At 33.9% G+C, this 18,790-nt stretch overlaps 1 protein-coding gene, 1 long non-coding RNA gene and 1 pseudogene across 2 annotated transcripts; all 3 read right to left on the minus strand.

The window, feature by feature from the left end:
• Positions 1 to 299: 299 nt before the first annotated feature.
• Positions 300 to 18,269, minus strand: LOC129322441 (probable aldo-keto reductase 1; annotated as a pseudogene).
• Positions 13,796 to 14,448, minus strand: LOC129284359 (uncharacterized). The gene is made up of 2 exons (XM_054919818.1): positions 14,267 to 14,448; positions 13,796 to 14,139 (listed from the first exon to the last, which is right to left on the minus strand). The coding sequence occupies exons 1-2, from the start codon at positions 14,348 to 14,350 to the stop codon at positions 13,915 to 13,917; spliced, it is 309 nt and encodes a 102-aa protein (XP_054775793.1). The 5' UTR covers positions 14,351 to 14,448; the 3' UTR covers positions 13,796 to 13,914.
• Positions 15,067 to 16,197, minus strand: LOC129284360 (uncharacterized). The gene is made up of 3 exons (XR_008586844.1): positions 16,101 to 16,197; positions 15,671 to 15,823; positions 15,067 to 15,207 (listed from the first exon to the last, which is right to left on the minus strand). It is a non-coding gene; the product is annotated as an uncharacterized LOC129284360 (long non-coding RNA).
• Positions 18,270 to 18,790: the final 521 nt, after the last annotated feature.

Below are 18,790 nucleotides of genomic sequence, written 5' to 3' on the forward strand. Positions count from 1 at the left end.
CATGGCTAATTGGAGGAACTCCTTAAAGTCAAATCTACTTTATAAGCAAGAGTCGGAACAAATATTCATGCAAATATGACGGTGAAACCCCACATCTTATTCGTACAATAACATAATTCATGATTTTGGACATATTACCGAGGACAATCTCACACAATAATTTAAAACTTCAACAATACCCAACTCCCAAAGCACCCAGCACTAACTATACTTCGGAGCCTCCGTTCACAGCTTATTGGTATTGCCATCATTTTTGCTTCAGAACACAAATTACAGCATTCTCCGTTCATATTGAGGCCTTACACTCTTTTTGGGGGCGTGTCAGCAAATCTCCAGCTGAATTGGTCCCAGCTCTCAAAGTGTTGATCACCTGCCACTTCATCAATGGGGACTGTCTCAGAAATTTCTTTGAGGTCCCCATTTGAAAGTTTCACTCCTAAGGCGCCCAAATTTTGATCTAGGTTCTTAATCTTTGTTGTTCCTGAAAATTAAAGGTCCAGAAAATTTCATGTAATGCAAAAGAGACGGACAAATATTAAGATAATAACAACACTAACGGACAAAAAAGAACTTGGCACAACAACGAATTTGAATATTTGAAATACTAATGGGATCCGGACATCCGGTACTGATATGATTGCTGAATATTTTACATATAATTTCAACGTGATGAAATATAAAACTATTTTTTCCCCCATACTCGAAGCTTGCAGAGTGATCTAAGCACAAACACGAATCATGTTTTTTAAGCAACAATCTTGAGAGAAACCTTTATTGATAAAGTTCATTGTCTTGTTTTACAAAGCCACAAGAACGCCCACAGACAAACATACACGATGCATGCATATTGGTTTGTTCAGACAAAGTAGCGCGAGTTTAAATAGGAATATAGGCATTAGGGAGCCAGCCACTCACCAGGGATAGGCGCAACGTCATTGCCTTGTTGGAGTATCCATGCCAATGCAAGCTGAGCAGGAGTGCACTGATGCTTCCTGGCAACGTTTTCTATTCGATCATATATTCTCTTGTTCTTCTCCAAATTCTCTGACTGGAAACGGTGATACGAGCTCTGATGTGCGAAACAACGTAACCATCAGACAACCGTGGCACTTAAATAAAAAATTGTTTTGCACTTTCAATGCTTTAATTTAGCAATAGTGGTAAAACAATGCGGGCTATGTCACCTGCACCAGTGTTCTTTAAAGACTAGCACTGGCCATCTTAACAAACAAATTGGCATAGCTAAGTAATAAGGATAGGAATTTATAAAAATACTATAGTAAAAGAAAAGGATACAACCTAACTATGTTTCAACTAAACTAACGATTAAAAAGCAAATGCAGAAGATAGTTATATTCTGTACCAGGGAGCCAACTGCAGGCTCGGTTTCCACAACTCCACGGCCACCGAAAAAGCCACGACCAAGAGGGCTATACGGCACTATTCCAATGCCAAGCTCTCTACAGAAAAAATCCATCGAGAAAGTGAACTCACATTACCAGCAGAGCCACTGGTTCGAAAGGAAAATATGCAGATAGCAGTGACTATATATGTTTTGGTCGTTGACATTAACTTTAAGCTACTACAATGAATTCTCAGGGTTGCGAGAGTTGTGATTTCAGAACCTAGACAGACAGTAGAGAACTAACCTACAGAGCGGAACTATCTCCTCTTCAATGTCGCAAGTCGAATATCCCCATGTAAATTTTCTAACGAGATTCTCAATTTCTTTGCAGCTGGATGAAGGTAACAGTGTGCTTTACATTAAGTAAAAAGGAATAGATGTGAGGACAGACTTGCTAGAGCAATCCAACCAGCAAGTGGAAGAGTTTTACTCTTCCAACCTGATAGCTTCTGGTGTAATTTGTCCATAATAGTTATAGGTGTTGACATTGATTCTTCCAAGATCAGTGGCACACCAAGGTAATGACCAAGGAAGGTATGTAGTACGTTAGAACCCCAATTTGCGACAAATTTGTATCGCAGTTGAATTCGAGACGTTCTTTGACAAGTATATTTGAGTTTTGGAGTGACTCACAATCTGCCCAAAGGACTCGCGTAATTGTTCCAAAACTATTTGGATGACTTCAATTTGTGAATCCCAAGTGTCTCCAAAGAGAATAAGATCATCGGCAAAGAAAAGATGCGAGAAAGGAACATCTCATAGTCCAAGTTTATCGTGTGCCAATTTCCTTTATGAACCTTCACCATTATAGCTTGTGAGAGACGTTCCATACAAAGAATAAATATGTAAGGCGAGAGGGGATCTATAACATCATCTTCGACATTACTAAACACACAAGACATCAAACACGAAACACCGTTATAATAATCAGGATATTGAAATCCCTTACAAGTGGTTGTCATAACAAGGGTTATAAGAAAGTTCAAGAAAATGTGATCCCAAAAAAATCCTGTTTAAGAATTCGTTTGAGCTCAAACTATAATTTAAGATCAATTAAATAAGATAATAGAAGCATAAAAGTCCAAAACATACATAAGAAATGCAGAAGGAACAATTTTGGAAAATTTTTTAGAAATTGTCACAGCGCTGTAGCGCAAGACCCCATTTGTTGTGGTAGACTGCACAAAGGAAAACATCCCTTTTTGTGCCTCAAGCCGCAACTAGGCTATCAATGCACTGCAGCACGCACCTGCTATCATGACAGCACTTCGTGCCAACTTTCAGAGAGTGTCATTTCATCGTCCGACATCCAATTCAAACGATTCAAGTGTCCATGCATAGCTCTTAAAGCCACCTAGTCATTGGCACTAATTTCAAATCCAAACAATGTAACATCTCATATATTTTTACCCCTTTAAATAACAAGTACTTATAAGGATCATTGCTTAAACCTTAATGATCATCAAAAAGAGAAAAATGCCCATATGATTTATGAGTACATATGCATTTTTTGTCCAGAATTCATCATCAACTTACAAAATTCATAACTAATTCTATAAAAATCATATTGTGGTTATTCAAGTCTCTAAATTAAGCTTAAGAAGTCCTCTACAAGGGAAAAATAATTCCTAACTTCAATCGTCCCTATATATTGAACAAGAAATTTTTGCTTCTCACTGCCACAGTTATTTCCAGAAAAATTTCCAGTTTCCTGACCTTATTTTTGTAAAAATCTTATCTCATTATATACAAGTCCAAATTTAGTGATCTAGGACTTCATTTGAAGCTTGAAAAGTCCTCTAAGTAACTAAAAAATTTAAGGTAATAATCACCATATAGCTACTACAATACCCTTACTAATATTGTTCCTGGGATAAATATTTTATCCTAGTAGATTTTATCACACAAAAAAAATATATTTACATACCAAAATATACTCTATCCATGATTATAATTGAAATATGGACATATTTATAATCTACACTCATAGTTACAACTCAAAATATAATTATGGAACTAGGTATATATATATATTACAACTCCAAACTATAACAAAATATAATTAAAAAGCAAGGCGAAGAAGTTAAATTCTTCATTGCTCTCTCTCCTTGTCATAGTTTTTGGATAAATCTGCACCTATTATTTATAAGATAAAAAGAGGGGTGAGATTTATAAAAATCTCAGTAGTATTAATCTACTCCAAACTTTAAGCAATAGCGGTCCACTCATATAAACAAGCTTAAACCATGAATTATAAAATTCAGCAAGTATAGACATACAATGGCCAAAGTATCATACTAGCAATAACGCATCTCATTAACTCATAAATTTTCTATAATTCATGGTAATGAGAATTTCTATAATATTAAATCAACCAATATTGCTATCGTGAGAATTAGAGAAATACTACCTTGGATCACAACACTTCCTTGTCCCAACTTTTCTTGAAAATGAACTTCTTTGGGCTTCTCACAAATATCAAAGCCTAGAAGAATTATCTAGCACCACTATATTATTTTCCACAATCTAATATGAATTCATAATTTCATATATACATAATAAATTAAATTCATAATTTACTTATAACATCTTATCTTACTCTTATTATTATTATTATTATTATTATTGAGAGAAATTGCCTCTAACATGTACGTTTAATGATGCTTCCAATAAAACCTCTATTTCCTAATATATATTACTACTACCCTATACTAGTGTGAAACAACTCATCATAATGTCTTGTTAGCGAAAATATGGATTCAAAATCAAATAAATAAATAAATAAATCACACTTTAACTTGCTATATTAGCCACAGACGGAACTCTTCACCCGTAGGGAAAAAAAAACTATTTTCTTTCTTTTCTCGAACCTTCAATAAATCATTATTCCCTTCTATGGTACACATAATAAATGAGACTCCCCCGTTCAACAAAAATAATCGAAATAACAGGGCAAAACTTATTTTTAATTTTCTTAATCCTATCTTAAGTGGATAGATATACATAATACCTGCTTATCTCATGATACCCATAAGTAAGCTGTAAAAAAAACAAAAACAAAAATCTGACTAGTACTTTGCAATCCCATATTTTAATTTCTGAACTCACCAATATATCTAAAAACTCATAAATCTATGCTTACCTTATTCCAAGCATTCTACAGCTTTGAGTTTCTAGACTTTATCTTCCTAAGCTCCTTCTAAAATTTAGAAATCTCCATGAACAGTCAGGTTTAAATGAAAGCTTGAGTTAAGTAGGTCCAGATTCTAGTTTTGTATGTGGATTTTGAGCTAAAAATGATGGTATTTGGTTGAATTACAATCTCCCTCTCTCTAAACTCTCTGAAACTCCATGAAAGCTAACTCACTTTCTCTCTCCCACTCACGTTGCTGTATCCGAAAATGAAGAAAGAAAAGAATGAAAGTTTGCTTTTAACTTTCATTTGTTACATGTTCAGAGCAATTGCTTCTACGTGACCCATGAATAATTCTTTTGATTCAAAACATAAGCCTCACACTAATCTACTAGGGAAAATAAATTCCGCCTATGGGCTCACAATAGGCTTTGGAAATTAACTATTATAGAGTATTGGCACTAAGAAGAATGATGGTCATAAAAACTCTAATATTTACATCTTATAATTAATTCTTTTAGGTATTTCCTAATCAATGATATTAATATAATTCTTTTAAATATTTCTTTCCATCAAATAATCACTTTCAACTTCTTCTAAAAATAATTTCTCATATTTGACTAATATCATTAATTAAATAGTATTTCTAAATTTTTCATTAATAAGCAAATAAAAATTTTGGACACGACAAACACTAAACAAAATGAAATTTGAACACCCAAACTCAAAATGGATACCTTTTCTTTTCAAAATCACCGTCAAGGTATCCAAACTCATACACCAACTACCAATAATCATAGAACCACTTGAATCAATTCAAATGGATCACAAACAACCTATACATACATTCAAACCACAACAATATTCCAAACAAATTTTGACCACCAAAACCCCATATTTAACATAATTTTCACTAGGGGTAACTAACATACAATCATCTTTCAAATAGCCAAACAAACAATGAATCAACACAAAACTAACACTTGCACTAGTATCCCAACCTCTCACAGCCATAATAATACAAATACAACATCACAAGCGGAGATACCCATAGTTTACAAGAGGATTCATGCAAGTGAATAACAAAATAACTTATGATTTTTAAGTTGGCATATGTATATGAGATTCATTACAAAAACCAAAATGATGAAAAGGACTATACAATTACTGGCTAGTCCCCTAAATTAGAAAAAATAATCAAACATATGATTAATTAAGATGTTATTTAAAATTGATGCTCATTTTATAAGTTAATTAACATAAAAGATATCATTAATTACTTTCTTCCGATTTTTTTTAATAATTTTCAATGAATAGAGTAAAAAGCTACATATAAAAGAAAAATGCATTTAAAAATAATGCATTCAATTGAAAAAAAATTATTTTTCAAATAACATCAATCATTTAGCTATCTTTTTTAATTTTGATGAGATAATTATAGATTCAAAATACTAAGTAGATAATTGAGGAAGTTATGATACTTGAAGTTTTTTAATATTTTTAAAATTAAAATTTATAAATTGTAAATTACTTGAAAAGTTATGATTGAGATAATGGGAGAAAATATTCTGAAATAAGAGAAAATAGTTTTGGGTTAATAAGTATTACAGACCTTAAACTATTACGTGATTAGTAGCATCTTAAATCTTAAACTCCTAAAATGTACAAAAACTCCCCTGAACTTTGAAACTTAGAGCAAATTACCCCCATCATTAACATATAGATAATCATTATTAATTGTTTACTTTGTGGGATCTAGTCAAATGTTGATGTGGCAATCCCTTACTGATGTGTCATCCCTCCTTATGGGTTAATGAGTATCATAGACCCTAAATTATTATGTGAGTAACATCATGAACCTTAAACTCCTAAAATGTGTAAAAACTCTCCTGAATTTTGAAATTCAAAGAAAATTACTTTCACCATTTATGTGTAGAAAGTTGAATGTTATGTAAATCAAATTACCCTTGAACTTTATGTGTAATGTATATTGATAATGCTAACTAAGGTGATTGTTATTCATTGGTTGTAGTTTGTGCCTTGAGTCAAAAGGCATGTGTGGTTAAAGTTTAATTAAGCCCAAAATACTAGTGCAAGTATACTTTTGGTAAATGGATAATTGTAAATGATTATTTCTATGATTTGAATTGGTGATTACCTTCCCTTTACTTTTTGATGAAATTGTAGGGTTGAGGAGTGAAATTGAGATCTAGTATGTATTTTTATATTGTGGTGTGTTGCACAGGTCGTCATGCCTGTGTTACTCACCGTGACACATGTGTACATTATGTAACATTCTCAATTTTAAATCCAAATTAATTAAGCTTAAATAGATTAGTAAAGTAAATCTTTAAGGTGTATGGCTAGAAAGGCCTAATGGGCATGTTTGATCTCGATTTCAGTACCAAACGTAGGTCTGAAGGAGAATCGGGTCACCCGAAGATAGAAGAGGAAGAATTTCTAAAGGGAGTGGTTCTGTGCCACATGCCGCGGCATAGGGTTGGTCCGCCGCAATGCATGCATGCCAACACGCTTGGGAGAAGCTCTCTGTGCCATGTGCTGTTGCACATTGTGCGTCCATCGTAGCGCATGGCTAGAATTTTGCAATATTAAGTCGCAAATCTAAATGAGGAAAAAACAAAAGAGAACGAAGGATTGGCAAAAAAGTTGAGCTAGGGTTTGAAGAAACTGATTGTTAGGAGTAATTTAAAGTTCATAAACACCCAAGGTAAGCTTTTTAGCTTAAATCTTCCTCTCTTCTTCGATTTTCTTAATGGTAGAGATTAGGGTTTGATTTCTAATGGTGATTTTCGATCCATAGAGGTTATGGGTCCAAACTCTTTGACTTAAATAGAGTTAATGGGGGTAAATTGAGCTAAGCAAACTTGATATTTATGATTTTATAATGATTGATAGTCGGAGGACATTAAATATCTAAAATTCCCATAAATTTGATAGTTGGGAATAATGTGGCTTCATTAATGTCCATTTAAGAGCTTAATGTTATAAATGAGAGTTAAAGGAAGCTAAGAAATCTTATGGGTACTTCTACATAAGTTTAGAGTAAAGCTTGAGTATTAAGAAATGATGAAAATACTAGTGAAAAATAGCTCAAAATAGATATTGATGTTTTGCATGGTAAATGCTTGTAGTGTAATTACCATTGACACCATTCAAGCTTCTTGGAAGCTTTAGGAGCGAATAGTTGAGGGTTGAAACCTTTGACCTTTCAAAGGTTTGAGGTAACTGAGAAAATTTTATTTTATACTTGTGTGTCTATTAGCTTATTGATTTATAAATTATCATTTGAAATTTATAAAATAAAAGAAATGCAAATGTAGCTTAATTTGTGAAGAAATTCACTAGATCAATTTGTAAGTGTTAGGCCTTATGATGCAAAATTCCTTGAGAACAATAGTGGTAGATTTCGTATTAATGTTCATTGGGAATGCAATGATTTCTACAAATTGAGAAGTAAAATGAATCTTTGTTTAGGAAGCTCAATGATATTTGAAAATAGAGAAGTTTAATAATTTTAAAAGTGAGAGGTACAATGAAAATAGGGAAGTTCAATGATTCTGAATGTGTAAGGTACAATGATTGTGAATTGGGAGTTCAACGACTTGTTTAGTTTTAAAGTTCCATGAAATGTGATAATGTGAAGTTTTATAAATTGTATATGTGTGGATTATTGTATGAATATCCATTGCATGTTCTAGAGAGGCGGGAGTTCGCCTAAGAAGCGGAGTAGATGATAAATCCATATGGTAAAGCCCCATCCGTGTGAAGATTGCCTAGATTGATTCTATCTATATCGTCCCACTTGTTCAACAAGGAATTGTCCTACTGGTTCAACGAGGGACTCGAACCTAGCTAACTATTCACTAGTTCAATGAGGAAGCTAATCTAGGGTGTATGACACCCCATGTTTAAGAAATAAGAGACCATGATCGATAAGTGAGTTAGGTACACCTTGGCTGGATAATCCCCTCACAAGTGTTTAAGCTAGGGAAGTCAAGGAATATAGACTATCCCATTTAGTTATAGCCCACGGTTTCGTGTCAAAGGAATAAGGAGGATATAAGATAGGTGTGATCATGCATATAATGAGAAAAGACACTTGTTGTCTATATTGAGTCCATAATGTGGATGTGTTGAATTAAGTAATAATTTTTGCCCTCACGCTTGTCAATGATTTGTGTGAGCAATTCTATTTATATGAAAGATGCTAAAGGCATTATTTTTCCAAGTGAATGCCATTATGTTAGCTAAGTTGTGAATTCTTATTTCAAATGTTGCTCATGGGTTAGAGTAATAATATTTACTATCAGTTACATCTAAACTAATTGTTATGCATTAATATGAGCTAGTCGAACCTTGGTTACTGAGTAGTTGTACTCACCCTATTATCTTCAATATTTCAGGGAGTAGCTCAAGAAGTGTGGACAGAGAAAAACAACCCGAGGCTTAGGATCATGATCCATTTGTAATAGGCCTCTTTATTTTGGGTAATTTATGTGTATGACAAATTCGATTGCTAACTAGGATTTTCCTTTTTGTTACTTACTTGCATTAAGATAAAAGTAAATTGTAATGGTATTTTGGACCCTAAGAAGAGAGTTGATTATTATGTGTTATATTAATAGGGCTAAAATACTAATGCAAGTGAGGGTAGTGCATATCATGTGATGATTTGGGAAATTTTGATGAAAATTGTGATAAACTCCCCCTTCCTATGATTTTGAGTTAAGGGATTGAGTAGTGAAAATTTGATCTGGAATTATTTTTTGTGTTTTAGTGCTTTGCATGAGTTAGTTTTGTTGAATTGTATATGGTCATTTGGTGTCGATGGCCATTTGTCCCTAATTTTGGGTTAGGATACTTGAAATTTGTGAAAGTTAAGGTAAAAGAGTAAGTTTTGAAAAGGGTGTTCAATTCTTATTTTAAAAATAATTTGAGCCTGAGACTAATGCCATTAGTTAGAGCCCCAAAAGGGCTTTCTGTAGACTCTTAGTTCGCATCATTCAGATGTTGAACGGAGATTTGGGGCGCGTCAGAAGTTGGCCCTAAGGCTGTCAAATTGACAACAGAACTCACTGTCAAAGTTCGTGCATTTGTGCCGAAGCATATGGCGTCACGAGCCGCGGCACGTGTCACAGAGGCAAACACGCCACGGCATATGTTCAACGAGCTGCAGCGCATGCCTTTTATTTTTTTTTAAAATTTTTCTTATTCTAAATTTTTGCACCTATGTAACCACTTATGTGATAATCCCTTGCTTCCGCCTATTTGCAAACTTTGTTTTGCCTCTTTGCAAGACTTGATTTAACTTTAAATTTATAATCTTCGGGTCCACATTTTGTTAACCAATTAGAATTTTGTATTTAATGATTACTATCGTCTCATTTTCCTAATTACTTGAGATTTTGAGTTTTAATTGTGGGATAAAAATAAGAGGATATTACACATTGGCCATAGTAAATAGTCTCAATATGGTCCGCCACAGCAAACAACCCAAAATTTTATGAAATGAGATTTTTGCCCTCCTTTTTTGCAATGTTTTACAAACAATTGGTATCTTGTATTTCTATATACTCTATAACTTTAATCTAGTCTTATTTTAAATAATGTTTATTTATTTAATAGTGAAAGCTTGAGATCCCATTTGAAAGAAGTTTAAGTATTAGAGGATTTTAATTAACTAGTTAATTTAGGTTTGAAATATGAGATTTGACAGACAATGAATGCAAAAGCTGACAATTTCATCAACAAATTCAAGCAACAATTGAGATTGCAGAGATTGAATTCTTTCCTGTGTTGCAGAGAGATGCTCAAAGCTAACTGAGAGAGATACAGCTAGTGTTCTTTCAAATCCCTCAACTGATAGACTAAGTAAAGGCAGAGAGATGAAGGCACCATTAATATGTGAGGAGGGATGACACGTCATTGAAACGATGGGGGATAATTTGCTCTGAATTTCAAAGTTCAGGGGAGTTTTTACACATTTTAAAAATTTAAGGTCTAGGATGCTGGTGGTGCAATAGTTTAGAGTATATGATTCTCATTAATCCATAAGGAAGGATGACATATCAGTAAGGGACTGTTGCACCAGTATTTGACTGAACCCTACAAAGTCAATAATTAATGGTGGTTATCTATAAGTTAACAGTGGGGGGTAATTTGCTTTAAATTTCAAAGTTAAGGAGAGTTTTTGCATATTTTAGGAGTTTATGGTTCAAAATGCTACTCACGCAATAATTTAAGGTCTGTAAAGCTCATTAACCCAATAGTTTTCATTAGTTTTAGAGTTAATGTCAATTTTTTTAGAAATTAATAGTGACACAAATGGCTTAGAATCATAGTACTTTAAAAAATAAATACTTGTCAAGCTTAGAAGAGTGCTTGTTATTCTTCTATTTTTATATATATATATATATATATATATCATGGGTCGTATGAAAGTAATTTTTAATATAAGTCATATATAATTAATTATTACTAATGTGTGAAATGATAAAATATAATTTAATAATTTTTAAGAATTAATTAGAGAGCCTCAGGTCCATATGACAAGATATAGAAAGTAAATTACGCAACTTAACCCCTTCTCAAAATAAAATTTGCAAAGAAATTTTTAGGCCTGCCAAATGTGATGATAATTGCATATTAAAATAAGACCATGCAAACAAAAAAATGACAAAGAAGAATTAAGAGATAATCAATATATAAATTGAAGAAAAAATAAGTGAAAGGTATGACAAAGAATGTTGAAAATCAGTAGAATGATTTCAACATAATACATATGAGTCAGTAAAAGACTTGCTTCTTTGATGAAGAAATGAAATCTAAAAGCATCAATGCCTTTTTCTACCATAAGAGCCACTTCTTCCTATAATATATAGATATGAAGGGAAATAAATTATTAGTACTCTTTGTTAATGCACTTAAAAAAGAAGAGATCTATACGTAGAATGAATAATATAAAAATTTTAAAATAACATTATATAATAGAGAAAGGCTAGAGGAGATCATTGCATATGTGCATAACTTCATCAAGAAATTTTAACATGCCCTTCACAAGTTGATATTTTATAGCATATATATATATATATATATATATATATATAACATGCACTCACAATAAGATAACAAATCTCATATGTGCACAACTTCTAGTGGGGTCGTCAAAGATTGTATTGTGAATGAGCCAAAGGGCTGGTGTATAATCCCCTCTCGTTCACACAACGCCTTTATATAGTTGTTATCACAATGCCTTATATTTTTCCTAGGTAAGGATGGAGCAGAGTGAGGGGGAGGTTAACATAAAAAGCAATGTGTAAAAATATGGACTTAAAAATTAGGGGGAGTTAAATTAAAGGGTAGTTATTAGAATAAAAAAATCTATTATACTAATGAATTAATTTAATTTAACATAAATATTGTAAAATACAATACATCACAAATTTTGAAATCTAAAAATAAAGATAATGTGATGATATTAAATAAGAGAGATAATGGGATATAGAATTTATTCCTAATTCAAAATTTTGCATTTAAATCTAAATTATAAATTTAAAATTTATAATATTTAAATTAATAGGAATTAAGGGTTAGTTATTAAATTGAGAAAATCTATTACACTAGTTAAATAAATTGGTTTTAAACGTAAATAATTTTAAAATATGATACGGCACAAATTTTGAAAATCAAAAATAAAGAGGCTATGATATTGATGAAAATATGTCATAAGATATGGAAGTTATTCATGATTCAAAAATTTCACATTTAAATCTAAATTCTATAAATTTAAAATTTAAAATATAAAATATTTAAACTAAAGAATTAAGGGGTAGTTATTAATGAAAAAATCTATTATACTAATTAGATAAATTGAGAATATTATGATACTTGAATTTTTTTAATGTTTTTAAAATTTTTGAATATTTTTAAAATTAAAATTTATAAATTGTGAAATTAGTTGAGAAGTTATAGTTGAGATCATGTGAGAGAATATTTTAATTATGATAAAATAATTTGTGTCATTTTTAGAACTTAATGGTGATGTGATTAACCTATAATTGCAGTATTTAAAAAAAATGCCTGTCAAGTTTAAAAGAGTGCTTATTATTCTTATATTATATATAGAGAGAGAAGTCATTTTAATTAATTTTCACTTTTAAAAAATAATCAATGTTGTTGTTAAAAGTTGTCTAATTTTTTACATTTATCATTGTTTAATGAAGTAACTTAATCGTAAATGAATATAAAAATTTCATTTTTCAAAAATTTACTGAGGGCATTTTTTTAAAAAAAAAATTCATTAATCACTCTTAAAAATATACAAAAATATCTTATATTTTCACACATGATAACTCTTAAAAATATCTTATAATTTTGAATGGAGAAGGTAATTATTATCATACAGTTAATCGTCTTGAATCATGCTGGTAATAGAACTTCATTTTATGGAAAACAGAAATCAAACAAGCAAGTAAATGTGTCAACTAGGAACTAGCTCATCAAGTATTTAACGGTACTTTTGAAATCAATATTCTTGACAATGCACCTTTAAATCCTTTAATGCCTGGTTTAGTGTGATGAAAATAAAATTGAAAATGAAATGAATATAAGGTTTAAAAATAAATTTGGTATGTTAATGAGATTTTGGTGTAACTTTTATCAAAGATACATATTCATAATATTAAAAGATCAAAATACCTTTATTCAAACAAAAAATACATGCACACTCATTATTCTCTCTATTCTTGTACTCTAAATTATTATTCTGTCTCTTTGCATTCGCAATAACATTCTAGTTCTAGAGGTCATTGATGGTTGTTGGAAATCACCAGAGACATTTACCAACAACGGGAAGGTTGACAGGAGATGAATGAGAGAGGAAGGGATAAAAAATGAAAAAAGAAAAAAGAAAGATGAAATTAGAAAATTGAACTTTTGTGATGAAAGTCAATTTTGGTAAAATTGAGTTTCGTATGAAATTAAATTCTATGATACCAAACTAACTATTTTTTTAATTCTATTTTCATTTTCAATTCTGAGGTCAACCTTCCAGCATATCAAATAAGGCTTTGAAACGTAAAAATCTTATCCATGATTTGATTTAGTTGCTTCACGGTTAAAAAAGAAATAAATCAAATAATAAGTAATCCATTAAATAATCTACACGTTGCAGGAAAGTTATTAATTGTTAAAACCATATCTTTTTAAGCCTGGTATATATATACGAAAGACGATTTGACAGTGCCATAATTTCATATCCCGTATATACATGATGGTTGTCAGATCCTGAAGGCTCTCTAACTCATAGACGAAGACTAATTTTATTAGCAGCAAGATCAACAAGAAAAGGAACAGACTAATAATAAATTAGAGAAAATTGGACTTGCTGGGAATGGATGATGATATATATTCCCTCTGCCCTTATTTCTTGTGTCTCCAATTGCTTCTGGCACGCATCATCTTCACTCTCAATCCCATCTTCAGAGCTTCCTTCTTCATAAGTGTTGAAAAACCCAGCTAATTTTTCTGACACATTGTAAGCTTCTGCCCAAAGATTCATCTCCACCATAATCGTCATCCCCTTCAAAGATCAAATGAAACAAACATTTTTTTCACCACTAAACCCTAATCCACAGGTGGGTTTAACCGAGTCACACTTAAATGTGTCACCATCTCGCAAGTGCATGGGATGATGGTAATCTGGGTACCTGCAAAGTGTATGTGTTCTTCATTCGAGGGCTGAATTTGACAGGATCTGAGCTGCCAAGATTTAAGACCATTTTCGATTTCATTCATCAACCTGACGTTTCCATTTCCAACCATTTTCCTTCACCCCTTTCTTCATGTTTATATCCAATGTCCATATAAAGTCAAGCCGTTGGGCATTCAGCAACATCTGCTGAACAAAATAGGTCAACCTGCCTCCTGCTCTACCTAACTGGTCAATGATATGTTATGAAAATAGATTTGCGCTGAAATGCCTTTACCAATGACTAGGATTTTATTTGACGTTTTGATCACTGAGTTTAATTACTTCTAGCAGAAGCAGTTTATGTGATTTGTTAAAGGCTAAACCAAATTATAGTCACTGAGTCATTGAAGTCTTCAAACATATTTGCCAATGAGGTACGGTTGCCCCTACATGCTCCCTCATCCCGTTCCATACATGTCATGGCTAATTGGAGTAACTACTTAAAGTCAAATCTACTTTATAAGCAAGAGTCGTAACAAATATTCATGCGAATATGACGGTGAAACCCCACATTTTATTCATGCAATAACACAATTTATGATTTTGGACATATTACCAAGGAAAATCTCACACAATAATTTAAAACTTCAACAATACTCAACTCCCAAAGCACCCAACCCAGGCTATACTTCGGAGCCTCCGTTCACAGCTTATTGGTATTGCCGTCATTTTTGCTTCAGAGCACAAATTACAGCATTCTCCGTTCATGTCGAAGCCTTTCACTCTTTGGGGGCGTGTTAGCAAACCTCCAGCTGAATTGGTCCCAGCTCTCAAAGTGTTGATCACCTGCCACTTCATCAATGGGGACTGCCTCAGAAATTTCTTTGAGGTCCCCATTTGAAAGTTTCACTGCCAAGGCACCCAAATTTTGATCTAGGTTCTTAATCTTTGTTGTTCCTGAAAATTGAAGGTCCAGAAAATTCAAGTAATACAAAAGAGATTGACAAATATTAAGATAACTACACTAAGGGACAAAAAGGAACTTGGCGCAACAACGAATTTGAATATTTGAAATACATTGGGATCCGGACATCCGGTACTGATATGATCGCTGAATAGTTGACATATAATTTCAACGTGATGAAATATAAAAACTATTTTTTCTTTTTCAAACTCGAAGCTTTCAGAGTCATCTAAGCACAATTAGGAATCATGTTTTTTTCAGCAACAATCTTGAGAGAAACCTTTATTGATAAAGTAAATTGTCTTGTCTTACAAAGCCGCAGGAACGCCGACCGACAACAACACATACACGTGCATGCATTGGTTTGTTCAGACAACAAAATAACAAGTCTTAATCGTCCAATTTAGAGTATCAAGTTTAAATAGGAATATAGGCGTTAGGGAGCCAGCCACTCACCAGGGATAGGCACAACGTCATTGCCTTGTTGGAGTACCCATGCTAATGCTAGCTGAGCAGGAGTGCACTGATGCTTCTTAGCAACGTTTCTATTCGATCATATATTTTCTTGTTCTTCTCCAAATTCTCTGACTGTAAGCGGGGATACGAGCTCTAATGTGCGAAACAACGTAACCATCAGACACCCGTGGCTTTTAAATAAAAAATTATTTTGCTCTTTCAATGCTTTAATTTAGCAATAGGGGTAGAACAATGCAATGTTCTTTAAAGACTACCATCGGCTATCTTAATGGACAAAATGGCATATCTAAATAATAAGGATAGTAATTTATAAAAATATTATATTAAAGGAAAAAGAAACACAACTTAAAAATGTTTCAACTAAACTAAGGATTAAAAAGCGAATGCAAAAGATAGGTATATTCTGTACCAGGGAGCTAACTGCAGGAACGGTTTCCACAACACCACGACCACCAAAAAAGCCACAACCAAGAGGGGCATACGGCACTATTCCAATACCAAGCTCTCTACAGAAATAATCCATCGAGAAAGTGAAATCACAATATATACCAAAGTCACTGGTTCGATAGGCAAACATGCAAACGGCAGCAGTGACTATATTTTGGTTGTTAACATTCGCTTTAAGCTATTGTAATGAATTCTTAGGATTGTGAGAGAGTTGTGCTTTCAGAACCTAGACAGAAAGAAGAAAACCAACCTACAGAGCGGAACTATCTCCTCTTCAATGTCGCGAGTCCAAAAGGACCACTCTATTTGTACAGCTGTTATGGGATGAACCGCGTGTGCTCTCCTAATTGTATCAGGACTAGCTTCAGACAACCCAATATATTTAACTTTTCCTTCTTCCACCAGTTTCTTGAGTTCACCTGCCTATAATGCAAGTATGCAACAAACTCATGAGCAATGTGTACTGCTGTAACACGCCATTTTAATACAAAAAAAATTACAGGATATTTTAGAGGAAGAAATCGCTAACCGTGTCCTCTATTGGCACTGACTTGTCCACCCAATGCTGATATAGAGACCAATGTATTCCACATCAAGCCTTTCAAGCTGGCTTCACAACATGAACGCACATATTCTGGCGTACCTTTGATCTGAGTATTAGATGAATTAGCATCTGGGTAACTCTTTTATGGCCTGCTCAACAGTGAAACTTTAAAATTAAACAAATCCGCAGACCGAATTTAGCGCAGGACACGTGCAATGTAAAAAAATAATCATAAAAATTAATTGAAAAACTTACAGTAAGTAATCCGAGCATTAAGCTCGATCAACAGTTTCCATGAGATCATAAGACTGTTCGCTGGTAACGTGGCTTTCCACCCGATTGGCCTCATTCACGGATGTAGAAGCCTCAGTCTTACTCAGTTTAGCCGGGTTAAATGGAGATCCAACCCGCCCCGAACTCCTAACTGGGGGCCTGTCAATGCATCCAGTAACTACATAATGGCCCTCTTGGGCTGCTTCTTTTCCTAGCTTGCCTCGGTCTTTTGTCACCTGGGTTTTGAGTCTTCTTTCCTTCGCAAGCAGTAGCTTGGAACACTATTGGGCCATTGTTTGGGCCCTCAACTTGAAAGAAATGGATCTGTTTATATCCTAGTTTTCCTTTTCCACTGCATCGGTACCTGTGGCCTCTTTCCTTCTGAATATCTCCTTCTGTCCGCCAACTTTTGCCGTACCCTTGTCAGCTTTACGCGAATCAGTCTTAGCAGTAAATCCGTTGCTAGCCCCTACTCGTCTAAGGAACAAGCAACGGGCAAGAAAACGGATGCGCTAACGCGCCCTTAGGACTAGGGCTTTCGCGCTAGCACCTTATCCTGCCCCTATCTAAGTCCGGTGCTTGTTCCTTAGACGAATAAAGTCGTTAGCGAAAGCCCCATGACTCTGTAGAGGGCTAAGAGGACTAAAGCATGGCGTAGGGAGCGGAATACCCGACAAAGAAAACCCTGTTCAAGCTATCTCACCCGGTACGAGACCAGAGGAAACTGAAACGGCAATTGGTAGCCCAAAGGCCAGCCTTAGAATGGGCTTTTGGGGAACTGTGTGGTCGTGGTAGATCTTTTGATAAGCAATAACATGCTTTCTGGAGAACTTCCAAGAACACGAATCTCAAATACGAAAAACATAAGCCGTAAGCATTGATCACGGTCACCTTTCCTACCAAAACTTCGTTGGTATTGGCTCCATAAAAGTCCGACGTATCAAAGAATGTAATCCTTTGACTGAATGCATACTTGATAATGGATATTCCGACCTCTTCAGGGACAGGAGCGTTATAGATTCCAAAAAGGCCCATACAGCCAATCCTAACTTGGAAACCTGAAAAAGAGGGGAGCACGGTTATCCATCATCGACATAGACAGAAAGTAGTAGTATTCATACAAAAGCAAGATTGAACTCTGTACAAGGAATGAGTGAAGCCTTAAGAGAGGAGGCACAGGCAGACGACTTACAAACAGATACTCAAATACATTTTTTAGTGGGATAGCAACAAACGAAGAGAAGAAAAGGCGAAGCAGTTGAAGGGGATAATTGATACCTCAAAGCCTAGGGTTCCAAGATTGACGCGAGGCATGTGAGGCGCGGGCCATTGCAGGGAATGGATTTCAGCAATTCAGTATCGCAATGTGTATGCAGAGGTGATGTGTATGCGGGCAACATGTGGGAGTATATATAGCAGGGCTGGAATCGGTGGTGTTGGGTGAAGGGTTCCATCGTCAATCGGAAAATCGTCACTGAATATGTCAGGCAGAACAGAGCACAGTGGAAATACAATGAACAAATCTATGATGAATGGCATCCGTGGTAGGCTGGTAGCAGCCCACCTTCTCGCAAAATTATTTTTATCAATCAATCAAGCACAGTAATCTCTGAGAGCATGAGAAGCCATCGCTGAAAGTGAAGGAAAGAAGATGACGAAGAGCAATTGCGTTCGTTACCCTGTGCTTTCTTTCGGGTGAATGACATGAACGCTTAAAGGGATGAACTAATTCAAATTAAATCCCAAAACGTTAAAAAAAAAATGTGTGCTCTGTTTACAAATATAAAATATTTTATTAAAATTTATTTTTAATAAAATAATTATTTATTTTTTAA

The sequence above is a fragment of the Prosopis cineraria genome, unplaced genomic scaffold, assembly GCF_029017545.1.
Source record: "Prosopis cineraria cultivar Desert tree isolate PC_DT_omini unplaced genomic scaffold, ASM2901754v1 PC10, whole genome shotgun sequence".
Taxonomy (NCBI): domain Eukaryota; kingdom Viridiplantae; phylum Streptophyta; class Magnoliopsida; order Fabales; family Fabaceae; genus Prosopis; species Prosopis cineraria.